Source organism: Rhinoraja longicauda, chromosome 18, assembly GCF_053455715.1.
Source record: "Rhinoraja longicauda isolate Sanriku21f chromosome 18, sRhiLon1.1, whole genome shotgun sequence".
NCBI classification, from domain to species: domain Eukaryota; kingdom Metazoa; phylum Chordata; class Chondrichthyes; order Rajiformes; family Arhynchobatidae; genus Rhinoraja; species Rhinoraja longicauda.
Window position 1 is genome coordinate 30,903,955 of NC_135970.1, and position 27,929 is coordinate 30,931,883.

Genomic DNA, 27,929 nt, shown 5'->3' on the forward strand with positions numbered 1-27,929 from the left:
CCCCAGTTAGAAAAAAGAGGAAAAAGGAGAAGAAGAAAGATAAAGAAATAAAAAAAATTAAAAAGGAAAGAAAGAAAGAAAGAAGAAACTTCTATAAAGGGATATAGGTATACACATGCAAAAGGGAAAGTTAATCGGGCATTGGAGAAAAGCAGTTTTATCGTGGACCAACAAGATTATTCTTTCAAAGAGCCAGTATCGATAGATTTTTTTTTAACATAACATGGCATTCTTCTTGGAACAATTAAGTTTCAGGAGGTGATGGAAGTGTAAAGGGTCATCACTAGTTCCAACGTGAAATATAACAAGCTGCCCCTTTAACGTGTAGTAAAAGGACCAGATATACAGATTTAAGTGATGTGCCAGATACAGGCAAAACATTTTGCATGCAGAGTGGTTATGAACCCACTGCCGGCGAGGTTGATGGAAACCGAATCAATTTAGAATTTAGTTTTAGCGATACAGCGTAAAAACAGACCATTTGGCCCAGAGTCCATGCCGACCATCGATCACATCAGTTTTATCCACTTACACATCCACTCCCTACACACCAGGGGCAATTTACAGAGGCCAAATAACCAGCCTTTGAGATGTGGGAGGAAACAGGGCCACGCAGAGGAAACCCGCGTGATCAGAGGGAGAATGCGCAAACTTCACACATACAGCATCCGAGGTCAGGATCAAATCCAGGTTTCTGGCCTTGTGAGGCAGCAGCTCTACCATCTGTGTCACCCAATTCCTTAAAAAAGAAATTTAGACAGGCATTTCATTGAAAATAATTTGGAGGGTAAAGAAAGAACATCAAAGTGCTTCCCCAATACCAACTAGTGCTGCAACCTTGATTTATGCGCTTAAGACTTTGCAGTGGGATTTGAATTCCAAATTGTCACAAAATTATGAAAATAACTTTGTTACAAACAAAGCCTAATATCAGACAGACTTCAACTATAAGTATCTGCTGAATCTTAATGTAGTTATCACAGATAGAGTTAATTTATCAACACAGAGAATGAAGGTCCCAAATGAGAATATCAATGATACTTACACTCTGGGTGTCCTGCGTCCTGGTGCAGCAAAGGAAGAATTTCAGTCGTCGACTCCAGCTGCTAGCTTGTTCCTCCTCCAACCGATGACTGTATTTATAAACATATATTTAGTCTTCAAGTTTAACACACTACGCAGATAGTTCAGTTTTGAAAATGTCTTCCTTACTATACAGTATTTCTTTGCAACAAAGGAAGCCATTTGGCCCACTGAGTCTTTGCCAGGTCTCAAAGCAATCTCATTTGTCCCATTCCACTTATTCCCCTGTAACATATTTTCTCACACATGACCATTAACACCCTCCATCTCCCCCGCCCCATGCAATTCTCCTACCACCCTCCTACACAAAGAACAATTCACTTAACCATCAATGTTTTTGAAATGTGGAAGGAAACAGGTGCACCTGAGAGAACACACAAAGTCTTAGGGAGAATCTACAAACTCCACCAGATAACTCCAATGGTCAGAATGGATCACTGGAGCAGTGAGACAGTTACACACTACATTGCCACCCTCATTTCAAACTCTGAACAAACTAAATATATCACAAGGAGAGCAGCTAGACCAAGTGGGCCCATTGGGGCATAAATTTGAAGTGAAATTCTCGCAAACTAAAAATTGCTCCAAATGATATCGGCTGGAGACCAACATTGGAGGTGGGATGGGGATTTTAGATAGAATGCCTCAGAATACCTCCTGATAAACTCCATTAGTTGTCAATGAAGCCATTTCTTGAAGAGTATTAACCTCCAAATTAAATATATCTGTAGATGCCTAATTCTGCATGTTAGCTTTTGCTTTTCACTTCACTAAATTGCAAATTGCTATTTTGTGAATTTTTTGCTTGTGAAATCAAAATAAAATATTCTGGGAAGTCCCAGATATTAAATTACAACACACTCCTGTGCAGAGCATGTAGATTCCCTCACCTTCAAAGGTCAGGTGGCTATTTTTAGTTTGTTTCAATGGGTGTCAGCTGAATATGGGTGCAAGCTCCACTCAAGGCATAGGTGCATTGTTTGAACTGGTGCCACTGCAAGTTTGAGAGGCCGTTGCTAAATGAAAGATGTTGACCTTAAGCAAGATCCTGTGAGATTGATCAAATGAATATCCATGATCCCATTGCCAATTTCAAAACCTGGGAGAACTAGCAGTGTTCATTAATCATCAAGAAACCAAAAAAATGATTTCTCTCATTTGCTGTTTTTCACCATTATCTACTCTGAAAAATAGCTACAAGTAGCTCTTGTGAAAAATCTAACATGTTGCTTACATACTAGTGAATGTAAGCATAAGCATGTTTCTAATTAAAGTGTGTCACAGTGGCACAGCGGCAGAGCTGTTGCCTCAAAGCGCCAGAGATCCAGGTTCAATCCTGACTTTGGGTGCTGTCTGTGCAGTTTGAATATTCTCCCTGTGACCACATGGCTTTTCTCCAGGTGCTCCAGTATCCTCCCACATTCCAAAGACATGCAGGTTTGTTGGTTAATTGGGTTCTGTAAATTGCCCCTCGTGTGTAGGATGCAAAAGTGGGATAGAAGTAGTGTACGGGTGATCCATGGTCGACTTGGACTCAGTGGGCCAAAAGGCCTGTATCCATGCTGTATCTCTACATAAATTCAGAAATTAATTACTCCATGCATATTATATGGGTATATAGAAGTATATGTCAACCCATTAAAACAATTTTCCAGCACAAATACTCTGCTTGTATTACATAGCATTATGCTGTACAACACTCAGTCACAGCAGTGACATTTGGGGTAAATATCTAAGTTACAGAGTTCCCAGAAAACAATACATTTTATTTGGAAACCCCTCTCTCTCTCAAGTTGGTCATAAAGTGCTCATGTGCAATAATTTACTGTGAAATGCAGTGACTGGTTCGTAGGAAAGTTTCCAAAACAAAAGTTAAATGGATTTACAACTTTAGAAGAGAGTAGATCAGCAGCATCGAACCTCATGCGTATACTTAGACGCGGTATAATATAATTAACTTACATCATAACTGCCTAATTGTTGCATCACAAAATAATGTCAGAGGTTTATAAACGAGTGCACCTTACCGTAAATTATATGTTCTGAGATTTCGTTGACGCCGTTTGGTGGCGCGAAGTTTCACAAATGTTCTTCCCGTTCGGTCAAAGACACACATTGCAGTGATGCAGACGCTCAGAATAACAACCCAATTACAGGCTACAATTCCTAGAAGCAAAAGGAAGTCAGAACAGAAATGTAAGTACGTTAGCAAGTAATCCTGAATTGTTCAAGATGAAATGTTACAATTTCACCTGCGTACATATTGTATATATAAATTTAAGAGCTAGGGCATTTATATATATATATAACATGTTTGTAAACTTCTTTAACAATACATTATACATTGTTTTGGCTTGACATCTCTTCATTTTGTTTTATTTTGTTTTGCTCAGCCTTGGTGTTGTGTTCAATTGCACTGTTTAATTTATTCAGTGCGCTAGCAATGAATAGTATAATGGGGTAGCAACATTTTACTGCCAAGAATAAAATAGCTGTTTCCTCTGTAACTAGCCCCAAGTTTCTATATCAATTCGTGACAAGGAGGAAGCCACCTTTTTTTCCTGATTAATTCTGCTTGTGGTAAGTGCTGAATGATCACTTGATAAATATTATTCACTGGCCAAGTTCTCATCAAAGAAAACCACTGATACTCGGTCTCAGACAGGTGGAGACTGAGTGAAGCCTTTTGCTTATCTAAGTAACCAGGTGATACTTAAAAGCTAATTGCTGATATTTCTGCCCACATTGGTCATCTTTATGTGTTCTGACAAAATCATCATTTTCTGCGAAAAAACAGTGGGTCAGACAGATTCTATGGTGGGATTTGATAGACAATGTTCAAGGTCAGGACCCTTCTTCAGACTGAAGGGTCCCGACTACTATGGTACAACTTGAACTCAGGCCTCCCCATCATCATCATATGGTTCTGAATTGCCAGCCCAAGAATTACAGTTCCTTTTTATTACATTTTATTCCCAATAATTTAACCACCATGCTATTATATAAATCTGTGGGAGATGCTGAATTTGTGAAATGGTTACTGCACAGTGCTTGCACCGTCTTCAAATGAAGAATACCATCAGTCATGTTAGATGGTGCTGCCAATGAGTTAAATGGAACAGACTCACATCAGACAAATTAGCACTAAATTGGATGGACTTGAGGTGCATCACTTGCTCTTGACTCTACCTGGTCGGTTATTCTGTTAATGAACTTTAATATACTTTTTGCACTTTTGCACAGATTTTACACTGCAATCGTGCATCATTCTGCTGCTTTGCACCTATCATTGCACACAATGTTGTATTTATCATTATTGCATATCGTTTCACTCTGTAGTATTATTGAGATATCGCAACTTGTGTGGTGTTGGTAATCTGTAGCAGCTATTTTGTGTGCAACGAAATCCTTCAAAAAACATGATGAAATGGTTGGATGATTATTTTTTATGTGCTCCCCGTTACACTTGGAGAACCGCAGACAGAGGGAGCTCCAGTTTATTGATTTGTGCGGAATGTGTCTCTTATAACACTCTCCGTACTACACTGAAAAATCAATTTAGATTACAAGCTCAAGTCTCTACAACAAAGCTTGAACTTTCTGAGGAGCAAAGAGTTCTAATAATAAGTTAAACAATATTGTTATTTGTTTTTTTATTCAAAAGCTTCTATCAAAAGAGTATCACTGAATTTCGTCCAATATTGGATGACAAATAAAGCTATCTTGAATCTTGAAACTTGAATATAAAGGCGGACTGAAACAAAGATTGGACTCCTCAGTGCTATGCCTAATGTCAAAACAGCCTCATGCCATTTAAATTATTTACCCATGTGTAACGAATATGAAGTACAAAGATAATTGCTGGCTCCCAAGATAAAGAAGAAATGAGCAGTAAATGTTAATGAAATAAGGCAAGCATTTTGGGAATCCTTCTCTTCTCATTACAAACAAAAGGATGAAAATGCTTACAAGTAAAAAACATAAACTGAGTCATTTTCCTTCTTTGAAATACTCTGAAAATTGAATCTTTTTTCAGTAACACGCATAACTGGCAAATATATAGTATATTGCTTACACACTAAAATCTGAAAAGTTAACAGATCAATATGCTAAATCATTATTAAAGGTGATTGATACCCAAAAGGTTTACAAGATACTTGGGTTAATCAAAGTACATGAAAGTATACAGTCCATGTCCTATTCCTTTTCTCCAGAGATGCTGCCAGACCCACTGAGTTACTGCAGCATTTTATGTCTATCTTCGGTTTAAACTAGCATCCGCAGTTCCTTCCTACACAGTCCATGTTACTGGCTATGTTTCCACTTGTGGGCACAAAAGGCAAGAAAGATGCAAAACCTTGAGGATAATAAGCTAAAAGGGTTATAGACAATAGACAATAGGTGCAGGAGTAGGCCATTCGGCCCTTCGAGCCAGCACCGCCATTCAATGTGATCATGGCTGATCATTCTCAATCAGTACCCCGTTCCTGCCTTCTCCCCGTACCCCCTGACTCCGCTATCCTTAAGAGCTCTATCTAGCTCTCTCTTGAATGCATTCAGAGAATTGGCCTCCACTGCCTTCTGAGGCAGAGAATTCCACAGATTCACAACTCTCAGACTGAAAAAGTTTTTCCTCATCTCCGTTCTAAATGGCCTACCCCTTATTCTTAAACTGTGGCCCCTTGTTCTGGACTCCCCCAACATTGGGAACATGTTTCCTGCCTCTAACGTGTCCAACCCCTTAATAATCTTATACGTTTCGATAAGATCCCCCCTCATCCTTCTAAATTCCAGTGTATACAAGCCCAGTCGCTCCAGTCTTTCAACATGTGACAGTCCCGCCATTCCGGGAATTAACCTAGTAAACCTACCCTGCACGCCCTCAATAGCAAGAAGCAAGGATAGCGATCTAAGCACAACTGCTCTTTTGAAAAAGGCATCACAGATAGGCCAGGAGAATGCCCTCCTTCTGTGATATGTCTTTATGATAATACATTCTATGCCTGTTTTTTTCCACGCCTTTGGTTGCACTGCAGACCGTGTTTTATTGCACTAGTATTACAACTATTCATTTATTGAATTTTGATTAATATTTATCTGTGCGTATTGTATTTATGGGCCTGGTGATCTGCTGTATCTAAGAGTTTCTTGTTCCATTGTTGGTACGTGACAATTAAACACGTTTGACTGAACTTTTTTGTTTTGTTTATTATATTGTTTACAGTGTACTATGTTCACAAATTCTGCTGTGCTGCTGCAAGTAAGAATTTCTTGACACTTGACTATGAGTTAATTTGCTGTATATTCCATTGACCATTTCGGGCTAATGGCTGCGTTATTTTTACTTTCTGGTTTCTTGCTGTTTACTCTAGTCTAGAGTCATAGAAATGGGCTCAGAACACCGAAGTTGGGCTCTTTGGCCCAACTTGTCCATGCTGACCATTTCCCCTCTCACCTTAAACCTGCGCCCTCCAGCTCTAGGTTTTCCTGCCCTGAGGTAAAAGATCCTAACTATCTACTTATCTATGCCCTTCATAAATTCATTATCTCTATAAGGTCACTTCTCAGTCTCCTGTGTTCCAGTGAGGATAAATCCCACCTATCCAATCTATCCTTATATCATACAGCTATGAAGATAATACATTCCACGAGCTACCAACATAATGCATTCCTCCACAGGTTAAAAAAGAAGGAAAACAAATCAAATGCTCAAAGACAAATATTTGTGCATCATGCAGCCAAGATGCTGACTGTATTAGTTGCTTCATACAGAATTGAAAGTGAAACAATATTTAAGAAAAGCTCAAAAGTACAATGGACAAAAAACAAAATAATGAATCTATATTTTTGTGATTCTGTTAACCCTGAGAACTGACCATCAAAACTATTCAGATACATTCTATGAGCTACAGTTTCCAGTCAGGTTTCAGAGCCCACCACAGCACAGTCTGCCTTGTTGAAGGCACACAACGACCTGCTTCTCGCCATCGACACCGGCGACTGTGCAATCCTGCTCCTTCTCGATCTCAGCGCAGCGTTCGATACAGTGGACCACACCATCCTTATTGACCGTCTCCGGTACGCGGTTGGCATTGATGGCACTGCCCTGAGCTGGTTCGTTTCCTACCTCAAAGATAGGAGTTTCGCCATCAACATAGGCAGTTATTCCTCTTCTCCAGCTAGCCTCTCCTGCGGAGTTCCACAAGGCTCCATCCTAGGCCCCATTCTCTTCTCTCTATACATGCTCCCCCTTGGCCAAATCATTCAAAGGCACGGCATTTCTTTCCACTGCTATGCCGATGACACTCAGCTTTACCTCCCCCTGAAACCCAACAACCAGTCAAATTTAAACAGCCTCTTACACTGCCTTGAGGACATAAAATGTTGGATGGCACAGAACTTCCTCCAATTAAACGAGAGCAAGTCTGAGGTCATCCTATTCGGCCCCCCCGACTCCATCAAATCGATAACAGGCAGTCTTGGAAGCCTATCCTGCCTAGACAAACCGCATGTCAAAAACCTCGGCGTGATATTTGACTCTGCATTAAAGTTTGACAAGCAAGTCAACGCTGTGGTAAAAGCCAGCTTCTTCCAACTTCGTACCATAGCTAAAATCAATTCCTCCAATTCGACGACACTGAAAAAATCATTACCCTCTCCTCTTCTTTACTCTCTCTCTATACCAATGACTGCACCTCCACAGACTCCTCTGTCAAGCTCCTCAAGATTGCGGATGACACAACCCTGATTGGACTGATCCAGGATGGGGAGGAATCTGCCTACAGACGGGAAGTGATACAGCTGGCTTCTTGGTGCCATCGCAACAACCTGGAGCTCCATGATCTTAAGACAATCTAACCAATTGTAGAGCTCCCCCTCCCCCCACTCACCATCAACAACACCAGTCACATCTGTGGAATCATTTAAGTTCCTTGGAACCATCATCTCCAGGGACCTTAAATGGGGGGCCACCAACGACTCCACAGTCAAAAAGGCCCAACAGAGGATGTACTTCCTGCGGCAGCTGAGGAAACACAATCTGCCACAGGCAATGATGGTCCAATTCTATACTGCTATCATTGAGTCCGTCCTCACCTTCTCCATCATGGTCTAGTTTGGCTCATCCACAAAGCACGACATCCGGAGGCTGCAACGAATCGTTCGATCGGCTGAGAAGGTTGTTGACTGCAACCTTCCCCCCATTGACAAACTGTACACTGCAAGGGCTAGGAAGCGAGCGGGCAAGATCATCTCTGACCCCTCTCACCGTGGCCACAAACTCTTTGAAGCACTTCCCTCTGGAAGACAACTCCGGACTGTCAAAGCAGCCACAGCCAGACATAAAAATAGCTTTTTTCCACGAGTGGTAGTTCTACTCAATAACCAAAGTCTGTAGTTTCTTTTTTGCTCTGGTTTATTTTCACCCACATATTTAGACCGTAATGTTGTATCCTTATTGTTTTGATATGTTTATGCTTTATTCTTAATTGTTACTGTATGTTTGTGTTGTCATTTGTGAGCGGAGCACCAAGGCACATTCCTTGTATATGCACATATTTAGCATACTTAGACCTTTCCTCCAATTCGACGACACTGAAAAAATCATTCACGCTTTCATTTCCTCCCGCCTAGACTACTGCAACTCCCTATACACTGGGATCAGCCAATCATCCCTGTCCCGCCTGCAACTGGTCCAAAACGCCGCAGCGAGACTCCTGACGGGTACCCGTAAAAGGGACCACATCACGCCGATTCTAGCCTCTCTCCACTGGCTCCCTGTACGGTACAGAATCAACTTCAAGCTCCTCCTATTCACATACAAAGCCCTAAATGGACATTCCCCCCCTACATCAAAAATCTTCTAACCCACCTCTCTAACTCCAGGTCCCTCAGGTCGGCCGACTTGGGGCTACTCACTATCCCACGGTCTAGGCTTAAGCTCAGGGGTGACCGCGCTTTTGCGGTTGCAGCTCCTAGACTGTGGAACAGCATCCCTCTCCCCATCAGAACTGCCCCCTCCATCGACTCCTTTAAGTCCAAGCTCAAAACCTATTTCTACTCCCTAGCGTTTGAGGCCCATTGAGGAGGCGCTGTGAACTGTTTTGTATGTGCTGTTATGTTTGTGTGCTACTGTATGTTTCCTTTTTTTTCCTTAGTACCTAATCAGATGTACAGCACTTTGGTCAACGTGGGTTGTTTTTAAATGTGCTATACAAATAAAATTGACTTGACTTGACTTGACTTGACATATATTATAATATTAATAACTTGAGTGCACACTTAGCTCGGTGTACTTACCCAGGGTGACATTCTTTGCAGTGGTGTCATTGCAAGAGTGATAGTACTGTGCTAACCAGACAATTCCTATGATTGCATATGCAAATTCTATTAGCACTATTGCTGTAAGAAAAAAGCCAGGTACATAGATTATATTTCATGCTCAAAAGATATCAACTTAAAATTTAAGAAGACATATGTAGAAAGCGTTGTTGATCGACAGACAAATTAGGATTGAATTAAGTAAAAGACCTAGTAAAGTTTAATCAGTGGCCAAGTTGTCACAGTATCCCATGCAATTACCAAATATTAAAATAAACTGCAAAATAAGTTACCAATCACCGGTAACTTGCTTTTATATATTTTCCACTGTCATTCCAATTCTCTTTTGTGACAAATTGTTCACTTATTCTCCTTACTTCTTTGTCCATAATGTAAATCCAGTGTTTTTAAAACATAAATAATAACAGAAAATGCTGGAAATACTCAGTAGGTCAGGCAGCATCTGTGAGACGAAAAACAGAATTAACATTTCAGGTCAAAGACTGTAAATCTGCTTTTTCTGATTTTATTTTAGATTTTCAGCTTGTGCAGTTTAAAAAAAAATTCCCATACTTATGACTTGCATTGAATTAAAAATGGAAAAACGCATATTGCTTGCAAAACAAACATTTACAGAGTTACTTTACAAGGTAGATACAGAGAAAGATAAAGAAAAATTAGCATTATATTCTTCACACTTTCATACTGCTGGCAACACCACTGATACTAACTGGGTCAGTCATATCAATACTGTGGGTGTAGGAGTCGTACAGAGGATTTACTATCCAATAAACAACACACCTCTAGATCCCACATTGCCTTTCTATTCCCTACCCCAGCCTCCCAACACTGTCAGTCTGTTTGATAACAACCCATCTGCCTAACACAGCCACCAGAGGCATACACACTACCAACAGCCAAACATCAAGGTCATTGTGACAGCCCAATATCTTCCTTTCAAATGGAATACATCACCAACAATGTGAACACCTTCACCTCTAGTCCTGCACCAGGCGACCCTAGACATTTACTGCTGTTTGTTTTTCACCAGGAGTGCATCAAGGTAATACTTTAGAGAATGCAAGAACACCCTCACCACAATCTACAAAGACTCAGTGAGAAGTCCATTATCTTCTAAAGGATGTTCGCATAGACAATTTATGGCTTTGCCAATGTCATCCACATCTTGAAAAATGTTTAAAATCAGTTTTGCAATATAATAAAATTATAGCATTAACTTGAGCCCATAGTGTTGTTAAGAATTAGAGGGTACAGTTTTAAAGTGAGAGGGGATAATTTAAATGAGATCTAAGGAGCTAAATAATAGTGGGTTTTTTTAAAGTTGAGGCATTATCAATAAAGATTTGTCAAATGATGTTTTAAAATGTTCTATCAGTTAAATTTCAGTACTGATACTAGCTTACTATTCATCTTTTGATATTTTCCCCATGGACTTGTGTGAATCCCTGTCCCATGACCATCCAAAATCAGAAGGGACATTAGCAATGGCAACAGACCCCTCCTGTACAATCAATGATACACAGAAGTCCAGACTAAAAGGGTGAGAGGAGTGCACTATCTCCCAATCTATCCATCCTCTCTGCCAAACATATTCTGCCACATCTGTGGCAGAGTCTAAGAGACTCACGTTAACCTTATCAGTCCCCTCAAAACGCATAGAACTGAAGTGGGAGCAAGTCATCTGTGACCCTTAAGGACTGTCTAAGAAGATAATGCATATCATAGTGAAAACAAACAGATCCAAAAAATGAGACAAAACCAATTGTACACACTGCACGTTTCAGTAGATGGACAACAATCGCTGACCTCTACCAATGATACAACCAGCCACTGGGTATTAGGGAAGCTTGCTTCAAAATAAATGTTTCTTTGATCTTTCCTCACAATGAGACCAGCAAATTATGGGCATCATCCATAAATGATTACTTTATAGGAGCGCATGCTGGAGCTTTAAATCCCTCAAAGCCATCCAATATTCCAAATGTACATTATTATTTCATGCTCTCGTGCCTTTCGTTCCCAGCTATTATTTGAAAAATTGGCAAATTCAGATTAAATGTCAGCAGTACAGAAATAAGAGAATGTAACAAATTCAATAGATTAATATGAGCAAGTGTCCCATGATTAACGCAAAACTGAAGGCTCAGTTCCAAGCTTTAATCAAATCAGCCTAATCCACTTTTACTGTTTATTGGTGACAATATGCACCTCAAACATAATTTGCGTTTTTAGCATTAAAGTACATACATTGAGCAATAAGTATTAAAAAAATAGCAAATTCAATTTGGGAGCCTTACTAATACTAAGGTAGGACTAAGATATCAATCTAGCTATTGTCACAATGAATTATTGTTATTGATGTCCTAGAACAACCACTTTCAACGGACTATAAAAACATCTTACCCATTCGGATGTACAGAATGTACTGCATTGAATCTCGTGGCTCTGTGTAAAGAATGCTGCCTCGCATACTCAGCCAGATTATTGCTCCCTCAGATATCATACAAGCGATGAGAATGCCTAAATAACCTCTACCGTGATCTACTAAGTTGAGTGAACATGGCTCTTGGGGGCTGAAGGTCAAGCCAAATAGCACTACAGCAAGCACCACAAACCTGCAAACATAAAACAGATGCCATAAGAAAACGTATGGGAGGGAGGGATTTAGAGTTTGAGGGGTTGGTAGTGGGGTAGATCAGAGGAGAAATGGGGGAGAGGAGAGGGAGAGGCAAGGGAATGGCAGGGGAGAGGTGAGAAGGTTTACTTAACAACATGATTAGAACCTTGCAACTCTTCTAGAAGGAGTCATAGTCATACAGCGTGGAAACAGGCGCTTCGGTCCAACTTGCCCACGCCGACCAACAAGCCCCATCTACACGTCCCAACTGTTCACGTTCTAAACCTATCATATCCATGTACCTGTCTAAGTGTTTCTTAAATGTGACTGTACCTGCCTCAAATATCTTCTCCGGCAGCTCGTTTCATACACCCACCACCCTTGGTGTAAAAAGGTTGTCCCTGAACCCCTATTAAATCTTTCTCCTCTTATCTCACTCTTGTTCTCAATTCCCTTACTCTGGGAAAAAGATTCTATGCATTTACCCTAACTATTCCTCTAATGATCTTGTACACCTCTATAAGATCACCACTCATCCTCCTGCACTTCAAGGAATGAAATCTGAGCCTGCTCAATCGCTCCCTATAGCTCAGGCCCTTGAGTCCTGGCAACATCCTCATAAATCTTTTCTGCACCCTTTTCAGCTTAACAAAATCTTTCCTATAACAGCGTGACCAAAACTGAACACATTACTTTAAGTGTTGCCTCACCAATGTCTGCGGAAGTGGCGGCGCCTAACGGCTGCGGCTCGCTAGCAGTCTGTTCGTCTTTTTCCTTTTTTTTTGTTGTGTGTCGGTGTTGGGATGGTTTTTGGTTTTTTTTTGGTTGTGTATGTGTGGGGGGTGGTGGTGTGGGTGGGGGGGTGGGGGAAACCTTTCTCTTTTAGGTCTCTTCCTCACGGCGCGGGGTGCGGCTCGGCCGCGGGGCCTAACATCGCCCGGTGCGGCTCGGCCGCTGGACTTAACAGTGCCCGGTGTGGCTTGGCCGCGGGGCCTTCCATCGCCCGGTGCGGCTCGGCCGCGGGACTTTTCATCGCTGGTGCGGCTCGGCCGCTGGACTTAACATCGCCCGGTGCGGCTTGGCCGCGGGGCCTTCCATCGCCCGGTGCGGCTCGGCCATGGGGCCTAACATCGCCCGGTGCGGCTTGGCCGCGGGACCTTCCATCGCCCGGAGCGGCTCGGCCGTGGGGCCTAACATCGCCCGGTGCGGCTCGGCCGCGGGACTTAGCTGCGCACGGCTCGGCTGCGGGGCCTTCCACCGCCCGGTTCGGCCGCGAGACGTCTCAGCGCCCGGTGCGACTCGGCCGCGGGGACTTCCATCCCCTTGCGGGGACTGTGCGGGTCGGTCAGGGACGAGCTGTCTGTCCGTGGGCGTGGGGAAGAGAGTGGAAGTTTTGTTGCCTCCATCACAGTGAGGGGGTGTTTGGAGTCGCTGTGATGGACGTTTGTGTTGGGGTCATGTGTCTTGTGTTCTTTTTTGTGTGTGACTGCTATGTAGTTTCGTTCGGTACCTTGGTACCGAATGACAAATAAAGCTCTGTTGAACTGTTGAATGTAATATAACCTCCCAACTTCTATACTCAATACTTTAACTGATGAAGGCTAATGTCAACAGTTGCTTGCCTTTTACTTTTTTATTTTCACTTTTAATTTCAAGTTTTTCGTGTACCTTGTGTGTTGTGACTGTTGGCAGATCAATTTCTCTCCAAGGATGAATAAAGTTTTATCGTATCGTATAACTTTAAGGTGAGATGGGAAAAATGTAAAGGAGAGTGGTCGGTGCCTGGAACACACTTGCCAGGATGGGGGCAGAAGCAGATATGATAGTGGTGTTTAAGAAGCTTTTACATAGGCACATGCAGGGAATTAAGGGATATAGATTTTGTGCAAACAAAGGGGATTGGCTTGATTTGGAATTAGGTTCAGTACCAACATCGTGGGCCGAAAGACGTTCCTGTGCTGCACTACACTATGTTCTATGTTTAGATAATTGTGACAGATTTCATATGTATGTTTTAATTATCAAGTCAATTCCGCCTCTATTGTCAGTTCACAAAATATTCCATTTAGAAGAGGAGCAACAATGAAAAGAACAGTCATTACCAGGTAGTGTGAATGAGGAAGAGGAAGATTCCCGGCAGCACCAAGTCATCACTCCCCACTGACCAGCGCCGCCTAAAGATCACAATCCCCGGCATGGTCTCGGCTACCAGTTAATTTGTTCATTAATGCCGGAATCCTGTAGGAAATAAAATGGTATCAATCAAACAAAAGAAAGACACCTAGATCCATGATTTTGCAAACAATGCACGTGACATGTTTACGTGCAATTAAAAATATCCAACTGGAACTGCAGAATCACCTCATGGTGCCATTCATTAGCTGGATCAATACATCCAAACAATCTTAATTAATACAGACAAGGAACTGCTTATGTTAGAATCTTGAGGAAAACACAGTGCTGGAGTAACTCAGTGGATCACGCAGCATCTGTGGAATAAATGGACAGACAATATTTCGGGTCAGTCTGAAGAAGAGTCCTCAAAACATCATCCTTTCATTTCCTCCACATCATCCTTTCATTTCCTGCTGTGTTCCTCCAGCTGTTTGTGTTTTGCTTAATTTTATTTAATACTTTTACCATGCAGTGTATCTACATATTGGAGATGTTCTATTATAAAATTCAAATCATTGAAGCTATAATAATTTTGCTACAAAGCAGATGTAAAAACATAAGCGGAGAAAGCGAAAGAAAATAAGGTACGAACAAAAGTGATTTGGTTCATATAGATACTGTATATATAATCATCCCAATTACTAGAGATTTGGTTATTGGCGTTATTTGCTTGAGAAGATTCCCAACAACTGGACATTGTGAGATGGATATTGTGTGATTTGCAGAACTCTCTGGTTTTGAAGTGATTACAATGGAATTACTCAATACCAAGCAGCACCCTGAAATAAAACCAATTGCGACAAAAACAGTAGCTCCAATTGTTTGTCAACAGTTTTGTTGACCTGATAAGAATAAACTTTCAGTGGCCTTCAATATTTTAGCAGTAAACCAGCAATTGGGTGACAGTGAGAAGGAAAACCATAATCATCATAAAAATTTTAATGATCCAGTTGGGCAAAAATTTGATGAAGTATATTTCCTTTGGAGAACAGAGAGGTGATGTATTTAGAAATACACAATTAATGGCAGGTGTTGAAGACGAGATGGAGCATGTATGTTCACATTTCCTCAAATGTACTAGAAAAGTTTAATAAAGTGACCAAATGGCAACACGATACTTTCCTTTATTAGCCAAGGCATAGAACACCAGAGAGTGAGGTTATACCCTAATAATGTTCCATACTTGTTTGACCATGGTTTGAGTGTTGTGCTTAGTTCTGGTCAAAAAATTGCACAAGAGCAAAGATGTGATTGTACTGGAGAGGGTGCAGGAAGTAACTGAAAATTTGTGGCTATAAGCTAAGTTGATATCTTTTTTAGGTTTTTTTAAAGTTTAGTTTATTATTGTTAAGCTTATTGGTATGTGCTATCCAGTGAACAAAAAGACTAGATATCAAATAATATAGCTCAAAGACGATAGATCAAAGCTGATTGTATACTTAAGCTGCATTAAATTGTAGAGAGGCTATAACAAAAACAGAACACTGGAAATACTCAGCATGCCAGGCAGCATTTGTGGAAAGACGAAACAGAGAAAAAAAATCAGCTCCATTACTCTTTGCCAGAACTGAAGGAAAGAAAAGTAATTTTGTCTCAGAAGTTGATGAAAAAATGGAAACAGCAAAGGTATCACTGTGGGAGAGAAAACCTAAATGAGTTAGAAGCATATTAAGCTTCCTTGTAATCAGAAGGAAGGTGCGCCAATGCCTCTACTTTAATAAAAGTTGCACGTTACCAAATACTCTCACAACCCTCTACAGATGCATAGTAAAAAGTATCCAGATAAGTTGCATCAAGGCCTGCTATGATAATTCCAATGTTCAAATTGCAAGAAGCTGCAGAGAGTGGCGGGCAGCACAGTCCATCACGGCCTCTGTCCCTCCCCAAACTGCCTCGAGAAGCGGGCATTTATCATCAAGGATCCACACAATCCAAGCCATGACCTCTTCTCGCTGCTACCATTAGGCAGGAAGTGCAGAGGCCTGATGTTCAACACCACCAGATTCAGGAACAGCTGCTTTTCTACAACCATAATGTTCTTGAAACAGCCTGCACAACCCACATCCCACCTCAGCAGGTAAGCACTATGGATCGCTTCTTGTACCACCATGGATTTGTTTCTATTGTGTTTTTGCACTAATGTCTTCTTTTTGCACACTTTTTCTTTTCAGCATCTTGTTGAATTTATGTATAATTATGTTGTGTGTGTTTTTCTGAATCAACATGCCTGTGGAGCTGCTGCAAGCAAGCTTTTCATTGTACGTGCGCCTCACCATACTTGTGCATAATGATAATTAACTCAACAGACTATTTGTCTGTTGCTAATCAGGGCCAAGTCATGACTAGCAAGCCAGGCTATACCAATGCAGAGAGAAAAGCTAAGCCAGAAATCACAGATGGATGACTGGCAGAATTAGCCAATTCTGATGCAGACAGAATGAAAGAGAAAGCCATATAAAGCTGGAGAATTCAGTATTGGTCGTCTTCTTCAGATGCTGCCTGATCTGTTGAGTATTTTCCAGCATTTCTTTTTATTTCAGATTTCCAGCATTGCAACTTTTTTTGATTTTCATTTACCAAAGAAGCTAAATGGAGTAAAATCGGAAGAATACTTCCCTTAACAGAAAGATAAGGGAATAGTGAGATGAGAAAAAAACAGTATTGAGAAGGTCATAGTGATAGAGTCATACAGCTTGGTAACCGGCCCTTCAGCCCAACTTGACCACGCCGACCAACATGCCCCATCTACACTAGTCCCACCTGCATGCTTTTGGCACATATGCCTCTAAACCTATCCTATCCATGCGCTCGTCTATTTGTTTCTTAAACAATGCGATAATACCTGCCTCAACCTCCTCCTCCGGCAGCTTGTTCCATACACCCACCACCCTTTGTGTAAAAAAGTTACCCCTCAGGATCCTATTAAATCTTTCCCCTCACCTGAATCCAATGTCCTCTAGTTCTCGATTTCCCTACTCTGCGTTTACCAAATCTATTCCTTTCATGATTTTGATAAGTCTGAAGTTTTTAAGTGTGCGGATTGTTCTGCTTGATAAAGAGGCAGAGGCAGGAATCCTCACTGTATTTAAAAAGTACTGGAAGTGCACATGAAGGGCTGTGATCAGCAGGGCTGGAAGGTGGGATCTGACAGAGGAGCAATTTTTCAGCTGGCACAGTCACAATTGGTCTAATGGCCTGTGTTGTAAATTTCCTGATTCTTTCACATCATCATTATGTAGCATCTGCCAAAAGTAGTTAAATATGAAAATTAAGAAGCTTGTGTCCAAATTCCCATGTTAATTTGCACGCTTCACTCTCATAGTACCTCCCTGAAAGGTTCAGCATACAAAACGTGATGGTGTAAAGTTGCAGCACTGAACATGCCAGAGAATGTCACGGCTGTCATTCAACACATGCTTTTCACACCATGATAAAACGTGGCTGTTACCAAACCACCTCTTTGGTACTGACAACATACATACTCGCATAGGGATCCTTTAGATTGTAATTGCTATTGAAGTTTGTTCAGGTTTATAGATTCTGAGAATCTGTTTAGTATCTTGGTAAAAAATTGGTGGAAAGAGTACATGATATGCATATCCTGTTCAAACAGTCCCACGTTTTCCTAAAGACGGTGACATTCTTAAAATCATAACATATATTTTGCATATAGTTAATCTACAAAATCTTTAATGTGGGAGTATTTTTCCAAAATATATTTACCAATCAAAATTAACTGCATTGCTGCATACAGGTAGTTCTTCTATAACATGTGATTTCATAATGCAAATTGAATATAACGTGATTGATGAATTAGTACACTATTTGTATTATTTAGGCCAAATTAGTTTTGACAGGATTTGGGTCAAGAACTGGAGAACCACTTAAAAATTACTTTGAAAAGTTACAGACAGAAAAAAAGTTGGCTTGCAAAGAAAACAGTTGAGGAAAAACACAGTTTTCATGTAACTTCCCCTCAGTAATCATACACTACTATTGGCTCTTAACAACACAGTCTGTCAGTTTCACACAGGAGGCCATGCAAATTGACAAGCAATTACTTCTATTGATACTTGTGCAATGATACTCTATTTTTAGTTTGCAGAAACAAAAATAAACTTACAGCCACTAAAACAATCTTTATTTTGGAAAATCCTAGAGGGGAAAGAAATTTGGTTTCATGAGTCTGAAACACTCTAGCCCCCATTGCAATGATGTTTTCATAACACAATTATAACGCTTCCATCGTGTCATTGTAAAACTACTTGTTGTTCACTTGTACCACTTATGACCACGCTGTTAAGATAACTAGCAAATAATTTGGTACATTTACAAGAAATATGGGCTATTTCACACACACAAACATCCTATAGAACACACTACCATTCAGAAACATAATTAATATTTTACTTCAATAAAAATAATCACACATTTCCAAAGTAACCATCAATGGATGCATAATTTTGTTTAAAAAAATTGCCTCTTCAACATTTTACCACGGTCATAATAAAATTACTACAGTCCCATTTTTTACTGTTTCCTCTATTAATAAATGTTCAGAAATTAATTTGTACTATTCGGAAAATGCAAAAGGTACATTTACTGAACATAGTGGTAACAAAGTCCAGGGAGATACCAACTTTAATCGTAGATCTGTGTAACATAAGCTCATTCAAGATATGCATTATTGAGCTCAGGATAATGGTAAACTTACCTTGGGTTTACACACATTTGCCACCTATACATTCTGTTCAAAATGTAGGCAGATGCCAACAGCAAACCAATTCTGTCTCAACCTTGTTAGAGGGGCAGCTGGCAAGGAGAGTGAATATACAGGCATTCAGAGGGAGGGAAGAAGGGGTGCAGGTTAAATAACCTGATGGACTGCACATGAAAAATCACTTAGTATGCAAGAGATCTGACAAAAATTGAATGATCATTTTCAAGAAAGGGAAACATGGTGGCAGTAAAGTAAGTGCTAATCACAGTTCAACAGGCAGTTTAAAAAGAGCGCCAAAAGGAAGTAGTAGTCAATTTGAAAAGTCCGGGAGCAGAGCAAGGACGCCCGTTGGCTGAGCAGTAAAGTAAGTGCTAATCACAGTTGAACAGGCAGTTTAAAAAGAGCGCCAAAAGGAAGTAGTAGTCAATTTGAAAAGTCCGGGAGCAGAGCAAGGACGCCCGTTGGCTGAGCAGTAAAGTAAGTGCTAATCACAGTTCAACAGGCAGTTTAAAAAGAGCGCCAAAAGGAAGTAGTAGTCAATTTGAAAAGTCCGGGAGCAGAGCAAGGACGCCCGTTGGCTGAGCAGTAAAGTAAGTGCTAATCACAGTTCAACAGGCAGTTTAAGTGAGAAGTCAGGTAAATTGGACAATCAGGCAATTTAAATTGGTGATATAAGCAAGGCTCACAAAAGGGTGCAGCCCTGTTCAGGTGCAGCCCAGTGAGAAAAGTGCGAGTCTTTGGCTGCGAGTCTTCGGCGAGGAGGCTGAGGTGAGGAGGATACCATTGTTTTAAGCCAGAGCTGGTTATAGGCACAAGGTGATGGCGGAAAAGTTGGTGCGGTGTGTTTCCTGCAGGATGTGGGAAGACAGGGACGTCGCGGGAGCTTCTGGGAGCTACACCTGCAAGAACTGTGTCCAGGTGCAGCTCCTGAAGGGACGTGTGGTGGAGTTGGAGAGGCAGTTGGATGACCTCAGGGCCATCCGGGAATGCGAGAGTTTCCTCGACAGGACCTATTGTGAGGCTGTCACGCCAAGGGTCCAGGTCGAGCGAAGGTGGGAGACTGTTTCAGGGAGGAGTGGACGTGGACTACAGGAGACCCCGGTGGCTGTGCCTATTGCAAATAGGTATACCCTCTTGGGAACTGTCGGGGCAGAAGACGTTTCCAGTCCGAGTGGCGGACCTGTTGGCAAGGATACACGACAGGGGAGACCGAAGTCTGGAAGAGCCGTAGTGGTCGGTGACTCCATAGTCCGAGGGACGGATAGAAGATTCTGTGGCAGCAGGAGGGACTTGAGGATGGTCTGTTGCCTCCCTGGTGCCAGGGTTCAACACATCACAGACCGGCTTCAGAAAATCCTAGCGAGGGAAGGCGATCAACCTGAAGTCGTTGTGCACGTGGGCACGAATGACGTCGGGCGGAAGAGGAAGGAGGTGCTACAGCGGGAGTTTAGAGAGTTGGGAAAAACGCTGAGAAGTAGGACGTCGAAGGTAGTTATCTCTGGACTGCTACCGGTACCTCGTGCTGGTGAGGCCAGGAACAGAGAGATAGAGGGTATGAATTTATGGCTGAGGGACTGGTGCAGAGAGCAGGGATTTAGATTTCTGGACCACTGGGATCTCTTCTGGGCTAGGGGTGACTTGTACAAAAGGGACGGGTTGCATCTTAACAGCAGGGGGACAAACATTCTGGCAGGCAGGTTTGCTAGTATGACACCTGTGGCTTTAAACTAAGTAGTGGGGGGGAGGGGTTAACAAATTGTGAATATGAAGATGAGGTAAAAGGGAATACAGGAGATATTGCAAAAGACTTTCGGAAGAATGGGAACAGAAGTTCTAGAGCGGAAAAGAAATTAAGGGCAGGGCCAATTGTGAACGATGTGAGAGGGGAGGTAAATACAGAAGTTAAAGTGTTGTACTTAAATGCGCGTAGTATAAAAAATAAAGTGGATGAGCTTGAGGCTCAGTTAGTCATGGGCAAGTATGATGTTGTAGGGATCACTGAGACATGGCTACAAGAGGACCAGGGCTGGGAACTGAATATTCAGGGGTACACAACGTATAGAAAAGACAGACAGGTGGGCAGAGGGGGTGGGGTTGCTCTGATGGTAAGGAATGATATTCATTCCCTTGCAAGGGGTGACATAGAATCAGGAGATGTTGAATCAGTATGGATAGAAATGAGAAATTGTAAGGGTAAAAAGACCCTAATGGGAGTTATCTATAGGCCCCCAAACAGTAGCCTCGACTTAGGGTGCAAGTTAAATCAGGAGATAAAATTGGCGTGTCAAAAATGTAATGCTACGGTGGTTATGGGAGATTTCAACATGCAGGTAGACTGGGAAAATCAGGTTGGAAATGGACCCCAGGAAAGAGAGTTTGTAGAGTGCCTTCGAGATGGATTCTTAGAACAGCTTGTACTGGAGCCTACCAGGGAGAAGGCAATTCTGGATTTAGTGTTGTGTAATGATCCTGATCTGATAAGGGGACTAGAGGTAAAAGAGCCATTAGGAGGCAGTGATCACAACATGATAAGTTTTACTCTGCAAATGGAAAGGCAGAAGGGAAAATCGGAAGTGTCGGTATTACAGTATAGCAAAGGGGATTACAGAGGCATGAGGCGGGAGCTGGCCAAAATTGATTGGAAGGAGGCCCTAGCAGGGAAGACGGTAGAACAGCAATGGCAGGTATTCCTGGGAATAATGCAGAGGTTGCAGGATCAATTTATTCCAAAGAGGTGGAAAGACTCTAAGGGGAGTAAGAGACACCTGTGGCTGACAAGGGAAGTCAGGGACAGCATAAAAATTAAGGAGAGGAAGTATAACATAGCAAAGAAGAGTGGGAAGACAGAGGATTGGGACTCTTTTAAAGAGCAACAAAAGTTAACTAAAAAGGCAATACGAGGAGAAAAGATGAGGTACGAGGGTAAACTAGCCAATAATATAAAGGAGGATAGCAAAAGTTTTTTTAGGTACGTGAAGAGGAAAAAAATAGTCAAGGCAAATGTGGGTCCCTTGAAGACAGAAGCAGGGGAATTTATTATGGGGAACAAAGAAATGGCAGACGAGTTAAACCGTTACTTTGGATCTGTCTTCACTGAGGAAGATACACACAATCTCCCAAATGTTCTAGGGGCTGGAGAACCTAGGGTGATGGAGGAACTGAAGGAAATCCACATTAGGCAGGAAATGGTTTTGGGTAGACTGATGGGACTGAAGGCTGATAAATCCCCAGGGCCTGATGGTCTGCATCCCAGAGTACTTAAGGAGGTGGCTCTAGAAATAGTGGAAGCATTGGAGATCATTTTTCAATGTTCTATAGATTCAGGATCAGTTCCTGTGGATTGGAGGATAGCAAATGTTATCCCACTTTTTAAGAAAGGAGGGAGAGAGAAAACGGGTAATTATAGACCAGTTAGTCTGACATCAGTGGTGGGGAAAATGCTGGAGTCAATTATAAAAGACGAAATTGCTGAGCATTTGGATAGCAGTAACGGGATCGTTCCGAGTCAGCATGGATTTACGAAGGGGAAATCATGCTTGACAAATCTACTGGAATTTTTTGAGGATGTAACTAGGAAAATTGACAAGGGAGAGTCAGTGGATGTGGTGTACCTCGACTTTCAGAAAGCCTTCGACAAGGTCCCACATAGGAGATTAGTGGGCAAAATTAGGGCACATGGTATTGGGGGTAGGGTACTGACATGGATAGAAAATTGGTTAACAGACAGAAAGCAAAGAGTGGGGATAAATGGGTCCCTTTCGGAATGGCAGGTAGTGACCAGTGGGGTACCGCAAGGTTCGGTGCTGGGACCCCAGCTATTTACGATATACATTAATGACTTAGACGGAGGGATTAAAAGTACCATTAGCAAATTTGCAGATGATACTAAGTTGGGGGGTAGTGTGAATTGTGAGGAAGATGCAATAAGGCTGCAGGGTGACCTGGACAGGTTGTGTGAGTGGGCGGATACATGGCAGATGCAGTTTAATGTAGATAAGTGTGAGGTTATTCACTTTGGAAGTAAGAATAGAAAGGCAGATTATTATCTGAATGGTGTCAAGTTAGGAGGAGGGGGAGTTCAACGAGATCTGGGTGTCCTAGTGCATCAGTCAATGAAAGGAAGCATGCAGGTTCAGCAGGCAGTGAAGAAAGCCAATGGAATGTTGGCCTTCGTAACAAGAGGAGTTGAGTATAGGAGCAAAGAGGTCCTTCTACAGTTGTACCGGGCCCTGGTGAGACCGCACCTGGAGTACTGTGTGCAGTTTTGGTCTCCAAATTTGAGGAAGGATATTCTTGCTATGGAGGGCGTGCAGCGTAGGTTCACTAGATTAATTCCCGGAATGGCGGGACTGTCGTATGTTGAAAGGCTGGAGCGATTGGGCTTGTATACACTGGAATTTAGAAGGATGAGGGGGGATCTTATTGAAACATATAAGATAATTAGGGGATTGGACACATTAGAGGCAGATAACATGTTCCCAATGTTGGGGGAGTCCAGAACAAGGGGCCACAGTTTGAGAATAAGGGGTAGGCCATTTAGAACGGAGATGAGGAAGAACTTTTTCAGTCAGAGGGTGGTGAAGGTGTGGAATTATCTGCCTCAGAAGGCAGTGGAGGCCAGTTCGTTGGATGCTTTCAAGAGAGAGCTGGATAGAGCTCTTAAGGATAGCGGAGTGAGGGGGTATGGGGAGAAGGCAGGAACGGGGTACTGATTGATAGTGATCAGCCATGATCGCATTGAATGGCGGTGCTGGCTCGAAGGGCTGAATGGCCTACTCCTGCACCTATTGTCTATTGTCTATTGTCTATGGTAGCAGATTTTCATTGATCACGGCATCTAAAAACTGCATATATCAGAAATCTAGTTAGTTTGAGTGCAAACCTGAAAACCAATCTATATTTATTTCCATATATTTAAATTAATGGGAGTTTCTTTACAGCAATGTGATTCAATTTCCTGATACTGAACTCTGCAACTGAGTACAAAGCCTGAAACATTTTACACACCCTTAAAATAATCAAAATTTCTCCAAGAAGCCGCCTCTTTTGAGAGCAACTCCAAATTAACATTAAAGACATGGATATAATGTTATTAATGATTAGTCTGAATAAAAATCTGTAAACTTCTATTTTAATATTATATACACAGTCTTAGACATTTGCTTAGACAGTCCTAAATCTTTGAAAAGTTAAATTACCATTTAACTTATGCTCTTAAAAAAAAGTCTGGAAGCTGCTTATATGAAATACCTTAAATCTACAATCCCAAGCCTGTGACGTGTTCTGCTTTTGAATGGCTTCATTTCAATCCAGTTATCCACACCTCTCAGGCCAACTCAATTCTGCCGAGAATCAATGTCTAAAGCTGAAACATTTTAAGAGAGTGACTGTGCATATGGTGAAGCGATTTGTCAAATTCTACTGGAACAGTAAACGTCTGAATATTGTTGCATTTTTTCCTCGGGACCATGTTCAAACTTTGCAGCAAACAGAACTGCAACTTGGAAAGGAAATGACGTCCGAACAAATTCAAAAGCAATGAGAACTTGGAAGTCCCTCTGTTGAAACCTGCTGCTGTTTGCTCCAGTGGATAGCAGCTATTACTAAAGAGGAAAATCAAACACCCAAAAATAGAACAAAAGAGAGTATTTTTTAATTAAAGCAAAAATTATGTTGTCGTTTTCCTTAAGGATTTTAAGCTACATTTTTTGCTTAAATTTTAGTGAAATTTTTTGACCTCAACATTTCATAATGAATTTCAACACAGGGGGTCCATTCAACAAGCAGAGCGACTGCCGATGAACAGCTTCATTGTCTGAATTTTCAGACACCAATTATCCATAATACACTTGAATAACGTCTATTACATCTCCCCACATTGAAAAGTCATCAAATTAAAGATGCTGTTTCATTAGCTAAGCCACTCTTTTATTGCAAAGGATTTTTATATTAGTTAATAGAAACAGACAGATAGGTATGAGTCATGCTAGTGATTCACTGCTTGTAGCAACAATTTCGTAGCCTTAGGAAAATGCATTCCTGAATTTTGTATATTTTACAACCACCTTCTGATGCCTTTCATAGGATTTAGATCAACCACCAAGCCGAAACATTTGGCACTGAATCCATCCTGTCAAGCTAGGAGGGGCTGTGCAGAAGTGACAGTGTAAGAGAGTGTGTGTGTGTGACCATGTGTGTGTATTAGAGTGTGTGCATGTTTGTATGAGAGTGATTGAGTGAGTGGGTATATGAGAGTGTGCGACTGTGCACGTGTGAAAAAAATCATGGGAAACAGGGGCAGAAAAAGGACAGCATGAAAAAGGGAGAGCTAGTGAGAGGGAGAAGCCATATAGACATTCACAAGAATGGAGGTAACCAGAGAGGGGCATGGGAGGCAGTCAGACAGAGAAGTTGGTGCTGGGGAGATGGGAAAATAACACAATATATGCAGTATCATATATAAAAAGGCTGAACACCCAGGTGGATATTTAGTCAGGTTGCAGTAGCATTTCCCAATACCTTTTGCTCAGGTTCATGGTTTGGAGTGAGAGCCTGCTTGCCCGTCCTCAGGACTGTAGCATTTGGGGGAAATAAAATAGCAAGATGAATTTCCAAACAACTGATGAAATTACGGACCTAGCAATAGATTAGAGATATTTGTTGTGAGATGGGAGAAATAGGGGAGAAACCTTTAAGCTATCATGAGAAGCAACCCAAGGTGCAAGGAAAATGAAACAAAAGTAAAATTGAGAAAGGTAGCCATCTACTTGATTGTCGTTCAGTGTACGTTTGACATTCTTGATTTTACCAGGGAAATGAATATTCCTACTGTTTGTGGGATTATATCCCAGTGTAAACTTCAACACAATTTCTTAGAACTACTCTTCACTCCACATCTAATTGTCAGTCAACCAAGGAGATATGAATACCTCGTACCATCTGCTCAGAATAGTTTTGTTCAGATGTTCAAACCTGGTGCAAGCCAATAACAAATACCAGACAGATTTAAATAATGCTTTTGTGTGATCCTGACAGTTATTTATCAATATAAGCATTTTTCCACACTCCCAACAGAGTGGGGTAGAGTGAAAACTTCAAATGGATCTCTTGACTACACCATGGAAGGGAATATTCCAAGTGTGCAGAAAATAAGAAAATGTCCCCGTTAAATATCCATTATGGTCCAGAAATCACTATTGAACTCCTTCAACTGTTCAAAGGTGATGTTGCTGAATTCTGCTCAACCTGTAGCTTTAACACCACATAGAAGTAAGAGGAAAATCTGTCATCTCTTTCCACTGCTGACAGAACTACAGCTAGACTGACATCTCCTTCCCTTTTAATAATCGAGAGCTAATAATTCATAAATTATAAAGCAATGTTTACACATTTTCTCATTAAATAATAAACATTCACCTCAGCCATATTATTAAAGCATGTATTTGATAATATTATTAGGAACACAAAAACACCTTCAACAAGAATTCTGCTAACCACTCCCAAGCATTTGCCAAATTATGTGACTAATTGTAAATATTCTGCACCTATTTTCACAAATGGGCATGGTACAAATGTTAAAGCATTAAAGGAGGACATGAAACACCGTGTTTTCCTTTAACTGCAGAAAAGGATTAACATCTGAAAAAATTAGCAGGTAAGTTTCCAAATCCTGATTGCCAAAATGCTTCCAGCAAAAGAAAATCTCAAAATTGTGTAACAGCCAGTATTCATGGAGTTCTGAGAAGCAAAGTTTTACTTGGCACACTTATGATTAGTGTTTCCAAAATAAATCTATTTACTTTGATTTAGCAGATCAATGCAAAATACCACGAAACATTGTCATGAACAGATGTGATGATGCCTTAAGTTAATGATCAATTATACATCGGCCATTTGAAATTTTAGCAGTCTCAGCTCCTGTCAGACATCTGCTGCACCATAATTTAGATGCCAGTAACAGTGACATTTTAAGAAATCCCCCCCAAAAATTTAATTGCTTAAATAGCTGTGTAGGTCAGAGACTGGTCTTTTACTTCTTCATTTTCTATTCTAATCCAGCTGATTAGTGAGTTGTTGAGATCTCTCACAACAAACTTCCATCCAAAAAAAGCCAAAGGAAAGAAACCTTTTTTGTGGTTTACATTTTTCTCCACTCAAAAACTAATAATTCAAATGTCCTAAATAAAGTTTCAGATGAAACTGTAAAAATCAAATAATTATGGAATTCAGAATAGCATTAGTGCATTTACACAGAGAATTGCCTTTTGTATCTTTTTACAGCCTTCATTATGTCATGAGTCCTCCTGACTATGAAAGAGTAGAGGAGCAGGACAAATTGAATAGGCCTTTCAAAGACTAAGCACAAACATGAAGAATGAAATGGTTTTGTTCCCTCTCAAAAGCCTGAGCTGGAGCTTGATATGTTTGTTCATAGCTGTGAATATGCAGTAGACACAATTCCAATGATGCATCAACATAGCAGTTGCTAAGATACCACATTGTAAGGCTTCTAGCAGTAAATGCTCGGTCTTCTTTAAAGCATTTCAATGGTTCATGAAAAGTGTAAGCTGGGGGGGGGGGGGGGGAGAGAGGGGTGTGGGGGAGAGGGGGAGAGATTGATTTGTAACATTGTGAAAGTGGAATGACATAGAACTAGTGTGATCAATGGGGCGAAGGACCTGTTTCTGTGCTGCATCTCTAAACTAACATGAGCCAGATCCTGGGTAATATGCATCTTAATTTTATGTTCGCATCTGGGTTCAATAATCTTTACCTCTTGAGCACAATATTAAAAAATTATTCTCACTAAATTTTCAATTCACGTAGCCATAACAGCTTGCGTTTTTGGAGGATTGGGTAAGGTAGTACCAGAATTAACATTGTATAGAATCCCATTCCTTTAGAAGTCAATTAATGTTGAGGATTCAAAATATATGAAATATATATTTTTTTTAAGTTGATTTTTCATTCTCTATCCCATCCCTCTCATCATTT

The 27,929-nt window shown here is 41.1% G+C and overlaps 1 protein-coding gene across 7 annotated transcripts in view; it reads right to left on the minus strand.

The window, feature by feature from the left end:
• dagla (diacylglycerol lipase, alpha) overlaps nucleotides 1-27,929 on the minus strand; it is a 167,450-nt gene that overhangs the window by 54,135 nt on the left and 85,386 nt on the right. For 6 of the 7 annotated variants that reach the window (XM_078415439.1, XM_078415434.1, XM_078415432.1 and 3 more), the window contains 5 exons: nucleotides 14,143-14,278; nucleotides 11,827-12,038; nucleotides 9,382-9,483; nucleotides 3,111-3,249; nucleotides 1,046-1,133 (listed from right to left, as the gene is read on the minus strand). In XM_078415439.1, the coding sequence (XP_078271565.1) occupies nucleotides 1,046-1,133; nucleotides 3,111-3,249; nucleotides 9,382-9,483; nucleotides 11,827-12,038; nucleotides 14,143-14,237 (636 nt within the window). In that variant the 5' untranslated portion in view covers nucleotides 14,238-14,278. Of the gene's footprint in view, nucleotides 1-1,045; nucleotides 1,134-3,110; nucleotides 3,250-9,381; nucleotides 9,484-11,826; nucleotides 12,039-14,142; nucleotides 14,279-24,185; nucleotides 24,408-27,929 lie in introns of those variants that run through there. The other variant, XM_078415438.1, reaches the window with a different exon arrangement.